The 24,736-nt window shown below is 42.8% G+C and overlaps 3 protein-coding genes across 4 annotated transcripts; 2 read left to right on the forward strand and 1 right to left on the reverse strand.

Annotated features, from left to right (window-relative positions):
* Positions 1–4,469: 4,469 nt before the first annotated feature.
* Positions 4,470–16,421, forward strand: LOC115172922 (protein dispatched homolog 2-like). Its single transcript, XM_029730797.1, has 6 exons — positions 4,470–4,756; positions 13,935–14,357; positions 14,446–14,475; positions 14,921–15,044; positions 15,618–15,745; positions 16,104–16,421. The coding sequence occupies exons 1-6, from the start codon at positions 4,665–4,667 to the stop codon at positions 16,273–16,275; spliced, it is 969 nt and encodes a 322-aa protein (XP_029586657.1). The 5' UTR covers positions 4,470–4,664; the 3' UTR covers positions 16,276–16,421.
* On the forward strand, positions 16,394–21,900 carry LOC115172161 (protein dispatched homolog 2-like; the record flags this gene model as incomplete). Its single annotated transcript, XM_029729320.1, has 2 exons — positions 16,394–16,561; positions 16,940–21,900. Coding segments are annotated over 2 exons (3,669 nt in total), but the record flags the coding sequence as incomplete, so codon positions are not given.
* Positions 21,887–24,632, reverse strand: rpusd2 (RNA pseudouridine synthase domain containing 2). 2 transcript variants are annotated; one of them, XM_029730796.1, is made up of 4 exons: positions 24,547–24,632; positions 23,737–23,933; positions 23,293–23,589; positions 21,887–23,077 (listed from the first exon to the last, which is right to left on the reverse strand). In XM_029730796.1, the coding sequence occupies exons 2-4, from the start codon at positions 23,803–23,805 to the stop codon at positions 22,280–22,282; spliced, it is 1,164 nt and encodes a 387-aa protein (XP_029586656.1). In that variant the 5' UTR covers positions 23,806–23,933; positions 24,547–24,632; the 3' UTR covers positions 21,887–22,279. The 2 variants fall into 2 exon arrangements, with proteins under 2 accessions (XP_029586656.1, XP_029586655.1); XM_029730795.1 differs by having other exon boundaries at positions 23,737–24,584.
* Positions 24,633–24,736: the final 104 nt, after the last annotated feature.

The raw sequence follows: 24,736 nt of genomic DNA on the forward strand, positions 1-24,736 counted from the left end.
CTGGGCCAATTGTGCGCCGCCCTATGGGACTCCCAATCACGGCCGCATGTGATACAGCCTGGATGCATAAGCCTAATTCAAGAATTACAGAATATATATATATTTTTTTACAGAATATTCAAGTTCATATTCTTCCTAAACATTTAAAACTTTGTCACTCTGTAGACTTTCCTCTCACACACACACGTGCATTTAGCAGAGACACTCTTATCCAGAGAACACACTCTTATCCAGAGAACACACTCTTATCCAGAGAACACAATCTTATCCAGAGAACACACTCTTATCCAGAGAACACACTCTTATCCAGAGAACACAGAGAACACACTCTTATCCAGAGAACACACTCTTATCCAGAGAACACACTCTTATCCAGAGAACACACTCTTATCCAGAGAACACACTCTTATCCAGAGGACACACTCTTATCCAGAGGACACACTCTTATCCAGAGGACACACTCTTATCCAGAGGACACACTCTTATCCAGAGGACACTCTCTCTTGTCCAGAGGACACTCTCTCTTGTCCAGAGGACACTCTCTCTTGTCCAGAGGACACTCTCTCTTGTCCAGAGGACACTCTTGTCCAGAGGACACTCTTGTCCAGAGACACTCTTATCCAGAGTGACTTACAGTACTGCATTCATCTTTAAGATAGCTAGGTGAGACAATAACATAACACAATCGTAGCAAGTTTATTTTCCATCACCAATGTAGTTATTAGCAAAGTCAGTGCTAGTAGGAAAAGAAAATTGCATGGTTTAATTTTACCAGTAGTGACTAGTAGTCTATCAGTAGGACTACCCAGTATAGTGACTAGTAGTCTATCAGTAGGACTACCCAGTAGTGACTAGTAGTCTATCAGTAGGCCTACCCAGTATAGTGACTAGTAGTCTATCAGTAGGACTACCCAGTATAGTGACTAGTAGTCTATCAGTAGGACTACCCAGTAGTGACTAGTAGTCTATCAGTAGGACTACCCAGTATAGTGACTAGCAGTCTATCAGTAGGCCTACCCAGTAGTGATTAGTAGTCTATCAGTAGGCCTACCCAGTATAGTGACTAGCAGTCTATCAGTAGGCCTACCCAGTATAGTGACTAGCAGTCTATCAGTAGGACTACCCAGTATAGTGACTAGTAGTCTATCAGTAGGCCTACCCAGTATAGTGACTAGTAGTCTATCAGTAGGCCTACCCAGTATAGTGACTAGTAGTCTATCAGTAGGCCTACCCAGTATAGTGACTAGCAGTCTATCAGTAGGCCTACCCAGTAGTGACTAGTAGTCTATCAGTAGGACTACCCAGTATAGTGACTAGTAGTCTATCAGTAGGCCTACCCAGTATAGTGACTAGTAGTCTATCAGTAGGCCTACCCAGTATAGTGACTAGTAGTCTATCACTAGTCCTACCCAGTAGTGATTAGTAGTCTATCAGTAGGCCTACCCAGTATAGTGACTAGTAGTCTATCAGTAGGCCTACCCAGTAGTGACTAGTAGTCTATCAGTAGGCCTACCCAGTATAGTGACTAGTAGTCTATCAGTAGGACTACCCAGTAGTGACTAGTAGTCTATCAGTAGGACTACCCAGTATAGTGACTAGTAGTCTAAGTGTAATATATCTCATACAGGTGGGATTCACTTGGCATGTTATTAAATTAATTAATTTGGAAAAGAGATTAGGAGAGTCTAGACCCTTCAAATTCTAATCCAGACCTTGAAGTCAGTTCCAATGCTTTTGTTCATTCTTTCCCTGTAATTCAGGGACTGATTTACAACTGGGACACCAGGTGGGTGATTCCCCTGTAATTCAGGGACTGATTTACAACTAGGACACCAGGTGGGTGATTCCCCTGTAATTCAGGGACTGATTTACAACTAGGACACCAGGTGGGTGCAATTAATGATCAGGTAGAAGAGAAAACCAGCAGTACTTCAGAGCTCCAGGGTGGGATTTGAATACCTCTGGTCTAGACTGAAAATACCTTTGCATACACTTTACATTGAAAATAACAGTTTGATGATTGTCAGTCTAAACTGAAAAAGGTCAAATGAGATTTTGTAATAACTTTTTTTTTACATATAAAAAATCAACATGCTATTTCATTGTGAGATAAGATAGGTAAACATCTTCATGCAGATGGATGGAGTAACCATAGCAACACACCTTCCTAGTCTGTTTTTAGATGGCTTTTTTTTTTTTTAAATGGCACCATGCACAGTATTCATCAGCAAAATGTCATTATCTTCTTACGGGTACAAGGGCAGAGAAACAATAGCTAGCCAACTGCCAGTGCCAGGGAAAATAAACTGGAACTATACTTGGATGAAAGCCCTGCAGTTCTGCTTGCAATTACTTGAACTAACTATAGGTCTAATGGTATTAAAAATGTAACAGTTGAATTATTAACCATTACTTTCTATCCTAGACTGAAGGTCAGATGTGACGATTCATTGTGAAATATTGTTCACAGTTCACACTTCCCTTACTGAAATATACAATATATACATACAATATATACATACAATATATGTTCCCTGTGGCTCAGTTGGTAGAGCATGGTGTGTGCAACGCCAGGGTTGTGAGTTCGATTCCCATGGGGGGCCAGTACAAAAAAAAAAAAATGCATGAAATTAAATGTATGCATTCACTACTGTAAGTCGCTCTGGATAAGAGTGTCTGCTAAATGACTAAAATGTAAATATACCTTGTTGCTCATTTGGGAACAATCATCACAATTCTCATAGCATGCCTTTCAATACTCCTGGCCCTTTATCTTCCTATCTCGTGTTCATAAGCAACATCTTGCCTTTGGGAACCTCTTGTATCCCTTATTAGGGAAATCTTTCCGCTCCGTCTTGAGCTGTATCCAGGACATAAATAAACCATTTTCGCTCGCCTCACTACTCACTGAGAAGAAATCTGCCACAGGAAATTACCATGGGTGTCGTTTCAGGTCCAACCTTAATCCAGAGTAGACAAAGCTATAGGCGGGCTGAGGATGTAACGGCATTAGCCTCAACGCTTCATGATCAACCCTCACAGCTTATTTACAGACTGAATGTACAGTACAACATTGTCTTACAATATAGATACTAAACCCAGTGTTTAATGTGTCATGTGAAAATCCAATGGCAATGGGCAGATTGAAGCTCATTCTGAGTACTGTGCATCTGTAGGCCTACTGAAGTATCTTGTCATATAGACTACTCATACTTGCATAGATTTATTTTAAGCGCGAAATGCCATGTTTCAAATGTTATTAAGTCAATAACCTCAGAATTTCTTTGGAGCTAATTGACTGTTTCTCGAAAGAAAAAAAAGACTGTTTGGAACATGTACATCTAAATGTGAGCTACATCAATGGGTTCTTAACATAATATGCTACTCTGTAGGCATATTTAAAATGTTAGTCAAAATTATAATCCCTAGCTAACAAAAAAGAAATGGTTTCTCTAGAAAAGGAACTGCTTGCTTGGATCATCTAAATCACATGTTTTGACACATAGACAAGTTGTTGATAGGATGATTTCAGACTGTGTCTCTGTGTTGCAGAATACATTGGTATTTTCAACCAATTTTTTCCAATGGTTGCCCCTGAGTGTAAAAAAAACCCACCATTGATCTTTCCTCCAGCCTACACTAATGGGATCATTGATGACGACGAGGTGTCTGCATTATGATTCATATGTAGACACAAACCAGCTGGCGTGCCACTGATCCTTCACCAGAGGAGCCTGCATGATGTCTTTATGAAGAGTAACCGAAGGAGGAGCAGACTCGCTCCCTCTCAGGTCCCAGGGGCCTTTTCTGTCTGCATTAAAAAGGACAGCAGGGTGTCAATCAGCAGAAGAGCGTTATCACCTGATGGCTACATTGACAGCAAATTAGGTAACGGCTCTAAAATATGAGCTGGAGCTAAACTTTAATTAATGGAGTACTGTAATTCTATTTGGAAGCAAAACTAAGAGTATTTCCCAAATCTAACACTCTGGGACCACAATAATATATACAAAAAATAGGTGTAGCTTATTTAGTCTTCTGTATTGTATTTACACCAAAACAGTGTAATTTAACTATTGCTTCGGCCAATCTAATCTAAAAGGACAGTTGCTCGTTATATAGGCTACTTATGTGACAATACAAACATTTCGCTACACCCGCAATAACATATGCTAAATATGTGGATGTTACTAATAACATTTCATTTGATACTGTATTATTCACAATAAATTATTCAGACTTACAGGTTCATGGCATTCGGTCAGCTTTCTATATAAAAAGGTAAATAATAGATTTAAGAGGAGAGAAATGTACCAGATATTGTTTTGAACAGCGGGCTATGCACGGATCAAAACAATGCAGGCAGTATCGTCGATACATTGTATCCGTGTCATACTGTATAGGCCAGCACCACCCTCTATTGAACAGCGCCAGTGCTATTCACGGTCATCTAAACTTCTCCTCAACAGCAGAAGAGCTCATCACACCACGTCGACCAATAGCAAGCCAGGCTTTAGCAGATCGGTTACTCAAACATCCATCCATCCATCCCTTTTGCCGTTGTACAATAGAACCGATCTTACTATTCCAAGTAGTAAACACGAGGCTGAATTACTCAATTTCCCAGTTGGAAATTTCCCGAGAGGAGAAAAGTAACTGATAGAATGGATACTTGCTCTATCACCGATGAGCGCGCAGACGCTATAGTCATGGATTCGCCAAGAACTGAAAGACCTGCAAGGGAGACATTTCAAAGGTACGTAGCCTTTCGTTCTCTTTTCACCTCAAAAAAAGCACGGTGTTTGTCTAGTCGGCTGTTAAATTATTCCTCTGCATCATTAAATATACATTGGCATTGGTGCTTTGTCCAGCCATTATTGCCGTTATGTCAGTGTAGGCTATATCAATCTGTCTGTCAATGAAAATCAATTTTCTTTGTATTTGTACGCAGTTGATGACCAAAGCAATACATTTCATGGATTTCTCAGGATCCTATTCTTCAATATTGTATTTATTATAATGTACAAATGTGCAACTGCTTACATGAATTTGTAAATCAAGAGCAGACTAAAACAGGAAGAAGTCCATCTTTCATTTACTCGTTTTTGGTGGGTGAGAAATACATTGATTTGTATTTTGTAAAATGTGTTCTCAAATGCTCTACAATAGCAGCCAATCTCTCCCCAGAGTATGTTTAATTTAAATGTAATAGTCCAATAACAGGTTGAGTGTGGCAGTCAATTTCACCCAATCCACAACCAACATTCACTTCAATATGCAATCTCACGGGACCCAGAGATATCTGGTATTCCTCAGCTACCCACTCTGTGCTCTCCCAAGTCAGCATAATGCAGATATGTATACGACATTGCTGACACAATAGCCTACTGTAGGGTCGGCTCAGGGGAAACCACAAATCCACTGGGCAAAACTCCACCATGACAGTTGTTCGATAGATAACTAATAGTCACTACATTGTCCCTGCTTTAGTTTAGCCGTCAACATTGGACATACACTATATATACAAAAGTATGTGGAAACCCCTTCAAATTAGTGGATTTGGCTATTTCAGCCACACCCGTTGCTGACAGGTGTATAAAAATCGAGCACACAGCCATGTAATCTCCATAGACAAACAATGGCAGTAGAATGGCTCGTACTGAAGAGCTCAGTGACTTTCAACGTGGTACCGTCATAAGATGCCACCTTTCCAACAAGTCATTGTGTCAAATTTCTGCCCTGCTTCCCCGTTCAACTGTAAGTGCTGTTATTGCGAAGTGGAAACGTCTAGGAGCAACAACGGCTCAGCCGCAAAGTGGTAGGCCACACAAGCTCACAGAACAGGACCACCGAGTACTGAAAAATAATCTGTCCTCGGTTGCAACACTCACTACTGAGTTCCAAACTGCCTCTAGAATCAACATCAGCACAATAACTGTTCGTCTGGAGCTTCATGAAATGGGTTTCCATGGCTGAGCAGCCGCACACAAAAAAAAGCTTGCTGCCATTGGACTATAGAGCAGTGGAGATGTGTTCTCTGAAGTGATGAATCACGCTTTACCATCTGGCAGTCCGACGGACTAATCTGGGTATGGCGGATGGCAGGAGAACGCTACCTGCCCGAATGCATAGTGCCAACTGTAAAGTTTGGTGGAGTTGGAATAATGTTCTGAGGCTGTTTTTCATGGTTCGGGCCCCTTAGTTCCAGTGAAGGGAAATCTTAACGCTACAACGAACAATGACATTGTAGACGATTTCCAACTTTGTGGCAACAGTTTGGGGAAGGCCTTTTCCTGTTTCAGCATGACAATGCCCCCGTGCACAAAGCGAGATCCATACAGAAATGGTTTGTCGAGATCAGTGTGAAAGAACTTGACTGGCCTGCACAGAGCCCTGACCTCATCCCCATCAAACACTTTTGGGATGAATTGGAATGCCGACTGCAAGCTAGGCCTAATCGCCCAACATCAGTGCCCGACCTCACTAATGCTCTTGTGGCCAAATGGAAGCAAGTCCCCGCAGCAATGTTCCAACATCTAGTGGAAAGCCTTCCCAGAAGAGTGGTTGTTATAGCAGGAAAGGGGGAACCAACTCTATATTAAAGCCCATGATTTTGGAATGAGATGTTCGACGAGAGGGTGTCCACATACTTTTGGTCTGCAGTGTATTACAGTACTTTATGTAATAGCTATGGTTAGATGCATATAATTCTCTCAATATACTGATGAATTGGTTTGACTTGTGGATTAGGGAACTATTGGATAAACACTTAAACGCAATGAACAGGGAATAATACTAATGTCCGGTTTCTCCAACACAGACGAAAACTAGTCCTGCAGTCCAGCCTCAGGCCTAATTTGTGTCTGGGTAACTGGCCCTAAATGTTCTACGTAGAAGTATTTTTGTTGAGATGTGTGCTATAGGTGCATCTTGGGAGGTTACGAAAAGAAGGTCAATAAAGGGATAAGGTGAGATTCTGTCAGATGAACCATTTTTATATTTCTGTGTGCAGTATGAAGGAATTTAGAGTTAGTTTCGCAAGCTAATGTTTAACTAGCATTAGTGCAATGACTGGAACTCTGCAGCTTAACTACCAGAATCTCGTAGTATCCCTTTAAGTCAGCCACAAACAAAACGACCGCCCCCGCTGGCCGCAACTCTGCTTTAAGTTGATTTAGAAGTATTCTGAGCTCTAAAAGCGCTTAATTTTCAGTTGGGGTTTTTTTTCCCCCAGAGGTCACCGAAGACAAGAAAGCTGAGCATCATAGACCATGTGTCTGCCATATGGAAAGCTGAGCATCATAGACCATGTGTCTGCCATATGGAAAGCTGAGCATCATAGACCATGTGTCTGCCATATGGAAAGCTGAGCATCATAGACCATGTGTCTGCCATATGGAAAGCTGAGCATCATAGACCATGTGTCTGCCATATGGAAAGCTGAGCATCATAGACCATGTGTCTGCCATATGGAAAGATGAGCATCATAGACCATGTGTCTGCCATATGGAAAGATGAGCATCATAGACCATGTGTCTGCCATATGGAAAGATGAGCATCATAGACCATGTGTCTGCCATATGGAAAGCTGAGCATCATACACCATGTGTCTGCCATATGGAAAGCTGAGCATCATAGACCATGTGTCTGCCATATGGAAAGCTGAGCATCATAGACCATGTGTCTGCCATATGGAAAGCTGAGCATCATAGACCATGTGTCTGCCATATGGAAAGATGAGCATCATAGACCATGTGTCTGCCATATGGAAAGATGAGCATCATAGACCATGTGTCTGCCATATGGAAAGCTGAGCATCATAGACCATGTGTCTGCCATATGGAAAGCTGAGCATCATACACCATGTGTCTGCCATATGGAAAGCTGAGCATCATAGACCATGTGTCTGCCATATGGAAAGCTGAGCATCATAGACCATGTGTCTGCCATATGGAAAGATGAGCATCATAGACCATGTGTCTGCCATATGGAAAGATGAGCATCATAGACCATGTGTCTGCCATATGGAAAGATGAGCATCATAGACCATGTGTCTGCCATATGGAAAGATGAGCATCATAGACCATGTGTCTGCCATATGGAAAGATGAGCATCATAGACCATGTGTCTGCCATATGGAAAGATGAGCATCATAGACCATGTGTCTGCCAAATGGAAAGATTGCGTTTCATAATGCAAAAATTTTTTAAAAATACACTGAACAGAAATAGAAACGCAGCATGTAAAGTGTTGGTCCCATGTTTCATAAGCTGAAAAAAAAGATCCCAGAAATGTTCCATATGCACAAAAAGCTTATTTCTCTCAAATGTTGTGCACAAATTTGTTTACATCCCTGTCAGTGAGCATTTCTCCTTTGCCAAGATAATCCATCCACCTGACAGGTGTGGCATATCAAGAAGCTGATTAAACAGCATGATCATTACACAGGTGCACCTTATGCTGGGGACAATAAAATGCCACTTTAAATGTGCAGTTTTGTCACAACACAATGCCACAGATGTCTCAAGTTGAGGGAGCATGCAATTGGCATGATGACTTCAGGAATGTCCATCAGAGCTGTTGCCAGAGAATTTAACATTCATTTCTCTACCATAAGCCACCTCCAACGCCATTTTAGAGAATTTGGCAGTATGTCCAACTGGCCTCTCAACTGCAGACCACGTGTAACCACGTCAGCCCAGGACCTCCACATCTGCCTTCTTCACCTGCGGGATCGTCTGAGACTAGCCACTGGGACAGCTGATGAAACTGAGGATTATTTCTGTCTGTAATAAAGCCCTTTTGTGGGGAAAAACAAATTATGTTTGGCTGGGCCTGGATCCCCAATGGGTGGGCCTTGTGCCGAAGTGGGTGGGCCTATGTCCTCCCAGGCCCACCCATGGCTGCGCCCCTGCCCAGTCATGTGAAATCCATAGATTAGGGCCTAATTTATTTATTTAAATTGACTTATTTCCTTATATGAACTGTGACTCAGTAAAATCATCAAAATTGTTGCGTTTATATTTTTGTTCAGTATATTGGTCAGAAAAGGCACATACAAATACTTTTCTGTCCTTTTCATAATGATAAACCAGACACCTGTTATTGACACTGGAGGAGGGAGTGACAACGCTGGAGGTAATAGTTGAAAGATCCTGTAGTCAGTGTAGCATCTCTTGCACAACTCTATGCAGTGCCTTTCCAAACCTGTTTTTTTTTTTTTGCAAATGCATAGAGCTGTTACCTTTTGGTCTTGACTAATGATTAAAAAATAAAATACATTGTCCTATTTCATACATGTACAAGTGTGTATTAAAACACTTGTGAATTGCAGATGTTTTTTTTTTTTGCATATCCCACTCTCCCTGATGATATGCAACCACTGACACTCAGGTACCCTTGTCAAACTTCCCCATGATGCATCAGCTGCCTGCTTACTCAGTAGCCAACAAAAACCAACCACAACAATCAATATTCAATTCTGCATGAGAAGTACCAAATGCATCATAATAATGAGTCGAGTGGTTAAATGCTGTGAAACCAAAGAGAGTGGTTAAATGCTGTGAAACCAAAGAGAGTGGTTAAATGCTGTGAAACAAAGAGTGGTTAAATGCTGTGAAACCAAAGAGAGTGGTTAAATGCTGTGAAACCAAAGAGAGTGGTTAAATGCTGTGAAACCAAAGAGAGTGGTTAAATGCTGTGAAACCAAGAGAGTGTTTAAATGCTGTGAAACCAAGAGAGTGTTTAAATGCTGTGAAACCAAAGAGAGTGGTTAAATGCTGTGAAACCAAAGAGAGTGGTTAAATGCTGTGAAACCAAAGAGAGTGGTTAAATGCTGTGAAACCAAAGAGAGTGGTTAAATGCTGTGAAACCAAGAGAGTGGTTAAATGCTGTGAAACCAAGAGAGTGGTTAAATGCTGTGAAACCAAGAGAGTGGTTAAATGCTGTGAAACCAAGAGAGTGGTTAAATGCTGTGAAACCAAAGAGAGTGGTTAAATGCTGTGAAACCAAGAGAGTGGTTAAATGCTGTGAAACCAAAGAGAGTGGTTAAATGCTGTGAAACCAAGAGAGTGGTTAAATGCTGTGAAACCAAGAGAGTGGTTAAATGCTGTGAAACCAAGAGAGTGGTTAAATGCTGTGAAACCAAGAGAGTGGTTAAATGCTGTGAAACCAAGAGAGTGGTTAAATGCTGTGAAACCAAGAGAGTGGTTAAATGCTGTGAAACCAAGAGAGTGGTTAAATGCTGTGAAACCAAAGAGAGTGGTTAAATGCTGTGAAACCAAAGAGAGTGGTTAAATGCTGTGAAACCAAAGAGAGTGGTTAAATGCTGTGAAACCAAGAGAGTGGTTAAATGCTGTGAAACCAAAGAGAGTGGTTAAATGCTGTGAAACCAAAGAGAGTGGTTAAATGCTGTGAAACAAAGAGAGTGGTTAAATGCTGTGAAACAAAGAGAGTGGTTAAATGCTGTGAAACCAAGAGAGTGGTTAAATGCTGTGAAACCAAGAGAGTGGTTAAATGCTGTGAAACCAAGAGAGTGGTTAAATGCTGTGAAACCAGAGAGTGGTTAAATGCTGTGAAACCAAAGAGAGTGGTTAAATGCTGTGAAACCAAAGAGAGTGGTTAAATGCTGTGAAACCAAAGAGAGTGGTTAAATGCTGTGAAACCAAAGAGAGTGTTTAAATGCTGTGAAACCAAGAGAGTGTTTAAATGCTGTGAAACCAAAGAGAGTGGTTAAATGCTGTGAAACCAAAGAGAGTGGTTAAATGCTGTGAAACCAAGAGAGTGGTTAAATGCTGTGAACCAAAGAGAGTGGTTAAATGCTGTGAAACCAAGAGAGTGGTTAAATGCTGTGAAACCAAGAGAGTGGTTAAATGCTGTGAAACCAAGAGAGTGGTTAAATGCTGTGAAACCAAAGAGAGTGGTTAAATGCTGTGAAACCAAAGAGAGTGGTTAAATGCTGTGAAACCAAAGAGAGTGGTTAAATGCTGTGAAACCAAGAGAGTGGTTAAATGCTGTGAAACCAAGAGAGTGGTTAAATGCTGTGAAACCAAGAGAGTGGTTAAATGCTGTGAAACCAAGAGAGTGGTTAAATGCTGTGAAACCAAGAGAGTGGTTAAATGCTGTGAAACCAAGAGAGTGGTTAAATGCTGTGAAACCAAGAGAGTGGTTAAATGCTGTGAAACCAAAGAGTGTTTAAATGATGTGAAACCAAAGAGTGGTTAAATGCTGTGAAACCAAGAGTGGTTAAATGCTGTGAAACCAAGAGTGGTTAAATGCTGTGAAACCAAAGAGAGTGGTTAAATGCTGTGAAACCAAAGAGTGTTTAAATGCTGTGAAACCAAAGAGTGTTTAAATGATGTGAAACCAAAGAGAGTGGTTAAATGATGTGAAACCAAAGAGTGGTTAAATGCTGTGAAACCAAGAGTGGTTAAATGCTGTGAAACCAAGAGTGGTTAAATGCTGTGAAACCAAAGAGAGGTTAAATGACAAAAGAAACATCACCACCTCCCAATGATATGCAGTTACACATTTGCTATTGTAAGCAGAGAATCCCACTTCGGACACCAATGTATTTCTGCATGTTACTCCACATTATACACACCTTAAGAGTACATGGCCCGGAGACCATGAACGATTTGCTACGGTGTACGCTACTACTGAACACGACCTCCCTGGTACATCGTGTCGGTTCAAACAAAGGACAAATACTGACATGGTTCCCTCATGAACAACGTGCTTGCTAATTCCATCTCCATAAAAATCATTAAACAGGCCACCAGTAGTAGTAGTAGTAGTACGGGGGCCAAACATGAAAGCAGCAGTGTAAGCATATTAACACCTTTAGACCCAAATCCGAAGTAATATCAACGTTTAGCAAAATGCACAGCGCTGTTCCGCCCAGGGTGGTGCTGGCCGACTGTATGACAAGGATACAATGTAGCAGAGTATCGGCATAGTAACACCCTCTTTAGACTGAAATACAATGTCATGTCAACCTTTGATAGAACGTTTCCCATGTCAATTCATATTTGAGAGATTGGCAATATCTCAGGCGATTGTTGTTTGATACGTAGCTTGCATGCAGGGGGCTCGTAACGCCTAGCTGGAGGCATTTTTGTAACTGCTCTTATCAATCAACAATGAAATTGATCCACTAATTGCCTAGCTAATGCAAGCATGACCTAGCTCTATTAAAAGTGGTCAACGAGAAGCAGTGAAACGCAGAGTTTACCACTGCAGTAACACAGTGGGCAGCAGAAGCCCCCATCATGCTGCCGTCGGTGCCCTGTGCAGCTTGTGATGTGTCAGCTGAGGGGTACATGGCAACTTCTAAAAATTGGACAGCAAAGAAATAATGCTTTCACCGGAGTAAGTTCAGAAGCAAGCTGGTGACGCATCAGCCACCTAACAGCAACATATTTTCTTCTCCCTGCCAAAATGGTCATCTTGACGGGGTGATCTGAGTGGAACCACTACGTAGCTTTGAGAAATTGACTCCACACTTTTAAGCGACCGATACATCTTTAGACACTTTTTTTTAATTATTATTAATACAGCTACATTTTGAAATGCACAATGGCACACAGTCGAGTTGTGATGAATTTGCTGCCCACCTATCTCTCCCCGGTGGTTGGAAATGCAAATAAAGCCCTCAAGTACTGCTCTCTGTTTACTTACCCCGTCGCCTTGGTGATGAGGTGATGGGGTCAAAGAAGTGGCGTCTCAGTCCACCCAGACGACCAGGTCTGGAAAAACAACCCATAACGTCATTTGACCCTCTAACCGAAGTCAGATTGAAATTAGACTGTACATAAATGTCTGGTTGTCCCCAACAATGAAATCGGTGAGGGGACTGTGGATATGTTTCCGTACATTCGTACGTTTGTCACACGCAATATCTCAGACAGAACTGGGCCAATTTTGACTAAACTTGGGTGAATGATGCGTCTTGCCATCGAGATCCGGCATTTTTTTACAAAATGTATACTGATTGGCCCAAGGCGGGAGCTATAGTAATTAACTGAAATCTGTTAGTCACATGCGATATCTCAATTGGTCCAAGGGGGGACGTTGCATAATTCGTTGGGGGACGACATGTTTACTGTTGCCTTGTTTAATTCAGTCATACTATAGAGCCCTCAAACTCAACTCTGGACCTCAAAGCCAGTTCCACTGCATTTTGTCATTGTTCCCCTCTAATTAGACCTGGGACAAGAGGTGGGTGCAATTAATTATCAGGTAGAACAGAAAACCAGCCGTCTCCGAACCTCGTAGGTTCAGAGTTGAATACCCCTGCTACAGAGTATTGTAATAACGTGCATTCAATATTACTTACAGTTCAGTAAATAAGGATTCTGATTTAGAAATGTTACTTGTCATTAGGCCTAACGCAATTACTAATAGTGCTTAACGTAGTCAGCTCTCTCTCTCTCTCACTGATAGTCAGCAGTTTCATTGTGTATAGTTTATGTCCTGTTCTTTAGAGAAAACACCAGGAAGAAAAGCACATAACTTAACCCATAACATCTGTGCAATGCACGTCCTCCATAAACATGAGTCATTCTTCATCAGATCCACTGCAGCCTCCATCAACAGGACTCTCTTTTGGATGCTGAAATGCAGGCAGGGCAGATGGAGCATCTCTTGGACTAATTGGGCCTTCAAGCAATGAAACAATACTTTAGATGTCATTCCTTACCTAATTAATTTGGTTTGCCAAATTGGGTTTCAAGCAACGCAACAATACTTTGGAAGTCACCCCTTACACAATTCATTTGGTTTACCTACTGAAGGCTTAGTAAAAGTGTTGCAGCCAGGGAAGCAGCTGAGCTGAAACTGATTATCGAAAATTCTGGTGTACATTTGACAATAACAAACTCTGCCACTGTAGGGGTTATAAATAAATACACTTTCCCCCTTCTGTCTTTTCACAGTGAGATACCGGAGGTGTCACTGTGTCCTCCTGACAGCGTGTGCCCGGAGGCCCAGGCCACTCGGATCCAAACCGAAGGTGACCAGTCTGACAGCTGCAGCCTCCCCAGACCCTCCTCCTCCACCTCCTCCCAGCTCTACCACCAAGTCTCCCAGGGATGCACCTACCATTCACAGCAGCACCGACAATGTCACTGTTGTGGCCATCACAAGCCAATCAAAAGCAAAGCCTGTTTGGAGTCGCACCCAATCACTGTGGGTCCTCCTCACACCGACTGCTCGACAAGCGCTGTCAAGACGGGTCGCAGCTGCAGCCCCTCCCATGTCCCTTCCTGTCACAACGCTGTCCGCTGCCACTGGCTGCACGGTTCCCATGACGGCGGTGGCCTCCACAAGTCCAAACAGCATCATGTGGTCACAGTCAGGTCTGTAGTCCGTATGCTGTACACAAGCATAATTATCATGCAAAAATTATAAAAAGGTTAATGACGCAGAATTATTTGTCTATTTTAGGGATGACGGACTCTACTGGATCCCTAGAAAGTCAGTATCCACGACAACAACATGATTGTGTAACAGCAAAATGACCTACAATTTCCATTGCATCCTTAATGTGCACAGTGCATGGCAGTAATTAGGACAAAAATATATATTTAGTCTTTCATTTAGCTATACAACATGGTTCTAAGCTCAAAATAGTATTTCATTAAGCTATACAACATGGTCATAAGCTCACAATAGTATTTCATTAAGCTATTCAACATGGTCGTAAACTCACAATAGCATTGCATAACTCAAAATATGAGTACTGGTGACCAATGTTTTGAAATTGAATGTTAAATGTTGTACTTAACTGAAAAATACTTGAACCATGAGACTTTCCTAGCACACTCACCGAGTGAGACACACAGTACAGTCCTTTTACTATGCAAATCCCATTAGAGATAAGTGTCACAGATCTTCTTTTCCTGTGGCATTTTCTTGACAGTTACTCCCAGGTGGTAGTGAAGTACCCTCTGGCGGTGCTCGTCGGGTGTGCAGTAGTCCTCCTGGGATGCTCCCTAGCCGGCCTGTTGATTGGTCCCCTGCCAGACTTCTCTGACCCGCTGATGGTGAGTGCCTCTCTCTGCAGCGCTGTCGCGTTCTCTGCCAACTTTCCTGTCAAACCGAATGCTACTGTAAACCCCTTTTTTTAGCTCGTCCCTGCCTCTTGAAAAGCTGCCGTAAATAAAGTAGACCCGGCAGATGTCTCAAAAAAATGACATCTTGTCAGCTCAGAAATACAAGTGTAACCATATCAGTGCAATTGCAGGTATAATGAACAGTCAAGAATAGTTACATAAACAAATTGAATTACCATGTGTGTAATAAATGTGTACAGTTAAACTCATGGCGATCAACATGTAATGACCATGGCAGAGACCAGGGTAAAAATGAATCTTGAAGAATATTGAAGACAACGCTATATCAATCAACACTGTATGTACAATGTCACTATCAATTTTCAAAGCATCCATTCTAGTATGTCACTAAACCTTAGCATCTAATCAGTCTTTATTCACCTACTGTAGGCCAAACAGTCAGCATTAGGCGTACATATTTCTCATGTAAATTAATTCAGTATTGTTTTCCTGCTTCGGCTGTCGTCAGATGTTGTTCCGTTGACTTTGATGTTTTTAATGCAGGGGTTTGAGCCTCGAGGAACATACATCGGGGTGCGACAGTCTGCCTTGGCCAAGCTTCAGCAGAACACAGGGCCTGGAAACACACTGTCTCTGATACCGCAACACCTCAAAGACAAGACAGCTGGGAGGTACTGTGCTAAAACCGGAGGAGCTCTCCACCACACACAGAGAGCCCTGCACAAAATGGCTGCCACAACAGAGTAGAACCATGGGACATTGCGTTCACTCAGCCCCAGATTCTAATTACTCACTAAAACAGGCTACAATTTGGCATCTTTCAGTTCAGAGGCACGATAGAGATGGAACAGGGTTACACTTGCACATGATATAGTATAGCTACGATTAATAAATGCTGGATTATTGTATAGGGAGTCCATATGTCCATTGTTGCTTGGGGTGCTGATTTAGCTATTGCCTGTGTGATTGATATGAATTGTATAGATGTCTCATGTATAATTGTGTTGTGTTCATGTTTATTTTATTAAGCTATGGAGACGGTAGCGGAGGGGATGCCGGTGGGAGCCAGGAACAGTCGTCTAGGCAACGGTCTAAAAGAATGCTAGACAGGGATTCGGCCCAAGACACATTCCTCTGTGACGCTCCAGGTAGGCTACTAACATGTCTCTCTGCTACTAGAGAAATGCTCCTAAAACTTTAGCAGGAAACATACCCATAATGTATCAATCAAAGATCTAGGTATCGACGAGCTAGTTCATCATTCCAGTGTTCACTTTCAGTTATGAGCAAAACATAAGCAATCCCTCTAGATACATTTTTGTAAGTGGAGACTGAGGACAGTCTTTGTTGAGGGGTGCCATGTTCTTCACTCCATCTGTGACATCACAGGAGAACGCTACGCCCAGCTTGTCTTCCGCTCTGGAAACTCTGCCAGTCTTTGGAGCCTGAAGGCAATCTACTCCATGTGCGAGATGGAGCAGGCCAGGGTAGGTCTTCATGCATCTTACAAATCACCAGACCATCTGCCATATATCCACCATTACCAATCAGACCACAAAATCAGGGAGCCAACTCAAACAAATAAAATACCTTTCTGGGCTACAGAACTTGGCAGGCACTGATAGCACACATCTTAAAACGTTTACATTTATTTGAAAGAGAACAAAAAAAGGTGTTATTGATCCCCATTAGCTCGTAGATGAAAATAAGTTATGTGGAAATTTGCTATAAAATCTGTCCCTTTCAATTTACTCTTGTAATAAAAAGATATATGGAACATCAATTACATTGATTTTGCCATAGGTAGAGGGAGAATAAGTCAACACAAGTGTGTAAATGCCAAACTTCTCTTCTCCATGTTTCAGATTCGTTCACAACCCCACTTCCAAGATCTCTGCAAGCAACATATCCGATTGGAAGTGGACGGTGCCACAATCAGGGGCGGATGCTGTCCAAGTTGGTCACTGGGAAACTACCTTGCACTTCTCAGCAATGCCTCATCCTGTCTCAGCCTGACCTCTGTGCAAGTGTCAGAGAGTCTGAGCCTACTACGCTATTGCGCCCCATACTACCACGATGGAAGTCTGGTGGCATATTGTGCAGAGAGGGGCTCGCAAGGCAACTGTGCATCTGTGCCGACTCGGTGCAAACACTCTCGTGCCGTTTTCCAGATATTGCATTACCTGGTTGATAAGGACTTCCTAGGGCCACAGACAATAGAATATCAGGTCCCCTCACTGAAATATAGCCTCCTGTTTCTACCGGTGGAAAAAGGAGATCACTTGATGGAAATATACATGAACAGCCTTGAAGGTCGTGAGCTTACATACAAGAACACTACTATTACAGGAATGGACCTAGGCATCAAGCAAAAGCTTTTCAAGTATTACCTGGCTAGGGACTCCATCTACCCTGTTCTGGCTGTAGTTTCACTGTTCCTCACCATAGCCCTTTATTTGCAGTCTCTTTTCCTATCAGCTCTGTCTTTAGTTGCAATTGTGGGTTCTCTCTTGACTTCCTATTTCTTCTACAAAGTGGTTTTTCAGCTGACATTCTTCCCTTTCCTCAACTTAGCTTCAGCTTTCATCCTGTTTGGTAGTTGCTCTAACCACGCCTTCACTTTCATTGATTTCTGGAACCTACAACTATCCCAGAATCCACCCATTTCTCTAGAGATAAGAGTCAATCGAGTTCTCCAAGAGGTCGGATATTTGATATTGGCATCAGGCCTGACTTCTAGTGCCACGTTCTTCTCGGGGTTCCTGAGCAGCATCACGGCAGTCAGATGCTTTGCTGTGTACCTGGGAACGGCTTCCTTAATCTGTACTTTTTCCGCTCTTGCGTGGCTGCCCAGCTCGCTCATATTACGCGAGCGCTACACTGTGCCTGCCTCAGCCTCTGTTAATGCACAGGCATGGAAGCCTTGCTGCACGAAAAGTATTGGCGGGTTCTGGGACACAAGCTCGCGAAAGCGGTGCCTCTTCACCTTAGGTCAGAAGCTACGAGGGTTAAAGCGGGGACTGTCCGACACCTCCAATTTACTTTTCCTGAAAATCCTCCCATGTGGAGTGGTCAAGTTCAGATACATTTGGATCTGCTGGTTCGCAGTGTTGGCCGCAGGAGGAACATACATCTCAGTTGTAGACCCTGGTATGAGACTACCCACTTTAGACAACAGGGCAACTCAGTTATTCCGCTCTAGCCATCCCTTTGAAAGATATGACGCTGAATATCGCTACCAATTCATGTTTGAACGGCTGGTGAACGGGGAGGACAAGCTCATTACATTGACTCTTGTTTGGGGAGTCATTCCAACCGATAACGGCAATCACTTTGATCCAAAAAGCAATGGATCTTTAGTTATGGATCCAGAGTTTAACATGAGTAGCCCCGAGGCCCAGGTGTGGTTGAGAGACTTGTGTGGAAGAGTTCAAAACCAAAGTTTTTATTTACCATCATCATCATCATCTGAAAACGAAGGCTCAACAGACAACGTCTGTATTGTCGAGCAACTCATACACTGGGTGTCTATTCGACGATGCTCAGAGAGTGAGGATGCCTTCCATTTTTGCTGCAACGATATTCCCTTTCCTTACCCACCGGGTGTTTTTGAACAATGCCTGAGCATGATGGTGGCCGAGCGGCATGCAGAGGGCTATGTGTCCGAGGTTGGAGGCCTACATTTTGAGGCAGATGGTCGAATAGCAGCCCTGGTAATGGTATTTAGAACTACGCACCGCTATAGCTACAACTTTAGTCACACCACCCTTTTTTATAATGATATTGTGTCATGGTTTAATGGTGAAATGTCTGGCGCACCACTGGGACTAAAGGAAGGATGGTTCGTGAGCCAGTTGACACTATTTGACTTGCAACAATGTCTAAGCTCAGAAACCCTTGTGGTCACTGGGTTCTCTGTAGCCCTAGCGTTTGCCTTTCTTCTTCTGACCACATGGAATATTCCACTGAGTATTTATGGCACTGCTGCTGTTGGAGGAAGTGTTTTTGTCACCATCGGCCTCCTGGTCCTTCTAGAATGGCAGCTTAGTGGTGTGGAGGCACTCTTCATATCAGCTGCTGCTGGGCTGTCTGTCGACTTTTTAGCCAACTACTGCATATCATATAATTCAGCTCCACACTCTGATAGAATTGGAAGAGTTGCACATTCTCTGAAAAGAATGAGCTGTCCTGTAGCAATAGGATCCGGGGCCTTCTGTTGTGTGGGCATCGCCATGCTCCCTACTACTGCCTTGTTGTTCAGAAAGCTGGGGATTTTCTTATTTCTGGTGAAATGTGTAGCATGTGGATTTGCCACTTTCTTTTTCCAATCCCTATGCTGCTTTTTCGGTCCTCAAAAGAACTGTGGGAAAATAATGTTGCCATGTTCATCTGAACCGGGGACTGAAAGTCTGCCCTCCTGTTCAGCAGCAGAACCTAGGTCCTCGACCTGCGCAGCCAACGGGGCTTTTGGAAGATCAAGAGTTCGAAGGAATTTCAATAAAGACGAGGGTAATTACCTTTACCCGAACCATCAGCGTCAAAGACAGCGACAGGTAGGGGGCGGAAGGGAGCCTGAGCAGTATGAGCTTCAGCCATTGGCCTGTCAGCTGAGTGACAGCTTTGAGAACAGCACGTGTACTAGTAAGCTATCCAACAGACCCTCAGTTCTCTCGGATGACATCCAGTTCGGTGGGCTGAGTCCCAGGAGGGATGTGGAGAGGAGCAACATTGAGGCAGATAGTGAAGAGCTCTGTGGGAGGCACCACAAAGGCTGTCACCCACCCCCAGCTTTGCAAACCTCTTCCCCGTACAAAGAAAACACCCTAAGGCCTGTAGTACCTCCTCCAGGTGACCTGGCTAAGGAAAGGCTCTTGTGCAAGACGTGCAGAGGACAGCCTGCTGGCATCAAGCACTGGAACGTATCGCTGTCCTCTTCCTCAAGCATGGAGGACACCATCATTAGTCAAACAATAGAAACAATTTACCAGCCATCCCTCTCAAAGGACGAGGCCCCTAATAGTACCTTTAAGCGTCACCCTCACAAACGCCTACTGTCATCTCAGAGTTCATTTGACGGGCTAGAGGATTCCAATGAGACTTGCCTGAGTGACATTGAACCTGGACCCTCAAACCAACAGACTTCTATTGAAGCAGAGGGAGAACTGGAACCACAACCAGGGCACCTTAACGGAAAGAGAGACACCCTACGCCTCTCCCTGAGAGAGACCACGTATGAGACAGCCTCTCCGGGGTGTGGGAGGGGCCGTACGAGTCAGAGTGAAGGACCAGTGATGTTGCCAAACAGTAAACCAGATTTGCCTGATGTATGGATCAAACGAGATGGGCAGAGGGAAGATACAAGCTGAAATGGATTTCAAAAGATTATGTCTAATCTAAGCATGCAGAAGTATTCAGTTCATTATCTGTCAGCTTGATTAGCTCAGTCAGAAACTGCAGAATGTTACTTTGTGAATAAGATTCTTTGTAATGGATTTACACATTTTGGAAAATTCACAGCTGGACAGACACTGGAACTTGGATAATCACTGGACTTTTTGTTAATCCACTGTACTACCCTGATCTATATCCATCATCTGGATAGATTCTTAGACAATAATGTCATTTGAACACTTGAGAATTATTTCAAAATTAATTTTAGATGTGAGAGAAGGGGCTCTTTTGTTTGAACACATTGCGCTTGGCTATGTATTCCACGCACCCACCATCAAAACAAGACATTTTATCATAACATGGTGATGGAAGTTACATCACTACAAGTAGATCAGAAATTGTGTGTACTGTCAAATACATTTTGTAAACCACTTCACTGTTAGAATGTACAACACTCATTGCTGTTGTACAAAGTCAATGCCAAGAAATGTAACATTAATTTGGTGACTTAAGACAATTCTGTGTGTATGAATTATTTAGGGGACTTGAACAGCACTGTTATACACACAGTAGGGAGCTGCAGATGCACTGCAGATGTATATAGTGAGCCTTATCCTTTGATAATGAAAGAACGAAGGTCTTGTACATGAAACCAACTGATGTATTGGCAGGCCTGAATTTGACAAAGGTGATTTTACCAGCTTGGTGGCTCCTTCCATCATTAAACATGACTTGTAGATGACCAGCTTCACAGCACGGTTCAAAGAAATGTACAATTAGCGTTCTGAGTAATACGATCTCTACTAAGGCTTGACTGGGTAATCAACAATTGTAGTTCTACATCCGCAGAGCAGCCTTCACTACATTTCACCACCTCCTGGAACATCAGATTAAATATATATATGTTTGCCTTGACAGAACACATGCAGTATATGGATCATGGTGTACAATGTGCAGCATGTGCCAAATCTTTGCAACAGTCGTTTTTCCATGAAGAAAATGTAAATGTGTTTGTGAAAAGGGATTATCCTTTACATTAGTGGCAATATGGTTTCAGAGTTGTATTTTTGGTTCAAAATACAACCCAGAATAATGTATGTATTAAGGGTTTAATTATGTTTTGAAGAAATGACTGCAAAAATTAATGCGAAGAATTGACAACAATTGTAAAATGTGCCTACAAGCAGGGTTATTTTGAAGTTGTTTCATCCGAAAGGGTTTCCTTTTGACAACTGATTCAGTGATCATAAGTCTTGGATGAGCTTTTGAAATAATCTGCCTTAGAGAAAGGAATGATAGAACTTAACTTTAGGCTTTTGAGGAGCAGAGAAAACAGAAAGGTTGCAATGACTATTAAACCTGAGATAACACGATACTTGTACTCATTTTCACATGGTGGAAAGTAAAAAAAATAAAGTGTATTTTTTTTCCTGCAGAATGGGTTGTTTTATTCAATGTCATGAAAATACAATTTCATTGTCAAACTTTATGAAAATGTATTTGGTTTTCAATTAGAAGGGCTGTTGAAAATAAATCCTAGCTAAGCATCTTCATGGCTTAGAGTCCAATGGAAAATATATGGTCCAATGTAATATATCCCTTAACGTGAGTCATAGGGAAATGAATTATATAATTTAAAAACAGAATTATTCATGATTTACAGAACCGTGAGCCATAGAACTAACAACCGAGCTTGGTTCACCAAGTGTCCAAAGACACTTCAACAAAACAACAATAGTGATATTTTGCATCCTATTGGGCACATCACATAGTACACTGCCTGCACTTCTGTTGTACAACATCACTATAGTGCCTTAGTCTTCAATCCAGTCATCCTTGGCCCAGTCAGGTAGGCGAGTTGAATATTCAAAGTCTGGTCCTTTATAGCGCAACGCATGGAGGTACATGATGAGCTCCTTCTCAGTGGGGTCCGGACGGACAATCTTACACTCACTACACAGAGGGTCTTTCATGTTTGTAGCAGCTAAGTGAGAAGATTCTGTGGACTCTGTTTGATCCCCATTTTCATCAGTTGGTCCGGGTACTGCACCAGGTAAGGCTGGACTGCTGTGGACCTGATTTGCACTCTGTTCTACGTCACTCAGTGTACAGTCACTTGAAACAGAATTGCAAACACGTGGCAACAGCTCTGGCTGAGGTGTCTGAGCATCTTCGCCATCTACGTCGGTCCGCACATTGCTCACCTGTACCATTCCCTCATCTGGAATGTCTAGGAGATGAAAACTCTCCTTCAAGCGATGTTCCTCCAGAATTGCTTTGAGAAGCTCATCGTCGCTCATGCCCATCAGGCCTCCCTTTGCCCTTTGGGGACCCCAAGCAGAGGAGCCATAGACAGGGTCGTTGAGGATGGGGTAGCCCAGGAACTGGAGGTGGACGCGAATCTGGTGAGTGCGGCCAGTGAGAGGGAGGCAACGCACTACACTGGAGTGGCCGTTCCAGCTGAGCCTTTGGAAGACTGTGCGGCAATCCTTGCCTTTAGGATGCACTCTGCACAGTCCCACCTTGAAGGAGACCACCAGGATGGGCTCCTCACAGATGATCTCACCCTCTGGGAACTCCCCTTCCACTCGACAGATGTACTCCTTCTCCAGCTGTAAAAGATGACAGACTATCAGTCACTTATATCAAACTTTAACAAAGTATATTTTATGTTCCCTCTCAGAGAGAGATTATACTTGAGGCCCTATTTCATCCAAACTGATGACCAGATTTCTAGGATAAGTGAAAAAAAAAAAGTATATATTATTAGTAAACACAATGTCCCTTTTCAATTGAATGGTGCACACTGGACTAGAGGATGTCTTACCTGTCTGTCTCGCACCAACACATCCAGTTTCTGGGACACTTCCAAAGTCCGGGCGAAGAGCAGCACCCCAGATGTTAGGCGATCCAGCCGGTGCACAGTGTGAAGGCCACTTATGCCCCGTTCCTTTCCCAGGATGAAGATGACCGTGTTGTGACGGAAGCGCCCGCAAGGATGGACTGGCATCGAGGCTGGCTTGTCAACTACCAAAACCTCCCCATTATCTTCCAAAATCTCCAGTGGCCGTCCGACTACAGGTGGCTCATGGCGATGCACCGTATTCCTTAGGAAGTCGTTGTTCTGAGGGGGGAAAAGACAAGTCTGACAATATTTATTATGCACAGATTTAAAAATAAATAAATGTAGGGACAAAGTTAGACTGTTGTATCTATCTAATTCAAGCCAACATAATCATAGAGTCAGGGACGAGACAAAGATTGAACTCACCCTGAGTGTTACAGAGAGGTCATCCATTGGTGTTTCATTGAGTCGGATGCGTCCTAGTTTGGAAGCCATAACGTAGTACTCCAACGGCTCAGCTCGGAATTCACTGCTGAAAACCTCCAGAAGACTTTTCCCAATCCAGCGTCCCTTGCAGTACGTTTTGAAGTCGAAGTAGTACGGGCGCACTTTGCGTAGACCTCCTTCAAAATAGTATGTTGTTTCATCAAAATGCTCTTTGCTGAAGCTTACCCCAGGGTTGCGTTTTTGAGGGGGAGGAATGTATCTCTCTCCTGTACGGAGTTGTTTCTTCCCACCCCCTCGTCGTCTCTTTCCACGACTACTTTTCTCTGGCTCTTCCTTCTCTTCGCTCTTACGTTTACACGTTTCTTTCACCTCCTCTGTGGTAGAATTGACTGAAGTGTTTGAGGTATTTACCGCGGACACCCTCGTCATTTCTGTCGACTCCATTGTATGCGACATTACTGTAAAATGGTGTTGACGCAAACGTGGGCCAGATGACAACTCATTTACTGAGTTGTAAAGCGTATGTTCTTTTGTCACTTTACAAATTAAATCGCTATAATTTGTGACGTTTGTCAATTGCGCACTGCAAAGTCTAGCACGTGATAGTGTTCTGTTATTTAGCGTTATTTCGCGTTTGTTAAAGATTTGAAGAACATAGAAAATGTTCTTGACATAACGTACCATCAAATTTAAGAAAGAGTATCGTTTTCTCTAGGGAGTTCTGTAAAACCACTGTTTGTCGGTTAAAGGTAAATAAAATAATCTGTAAAATGTGTCCAAACTACTCACATGTATCTCCCGGAAGCAACCATGAAAGTATGGGTCTCCCTTCCAAATGACTACGGGCACTCGTCGATGACGCCCCTGTGTGTTAGTAGTCCGTTTCAAAGCCTTATCAAATATCCTCATCCTCCTGACACGGAATATTGCTTCACACCTAATGCTTCACACATACAACGTAATAAAATCATAGACCTAA

This window comes from Salmo trutta, chromosome 33 (assembly GCF_901001165.1).
Source record: "Salmo trutta chromosome 33, fSalTru1.1, whole genome shotgun sequence".
Classification (NCBI taxonomy): Eukaryota; Metazoa; Chordata; class Actinopteri; order Salmoniformes; family Salmonidae; genus Salmo; species Salmo trutta.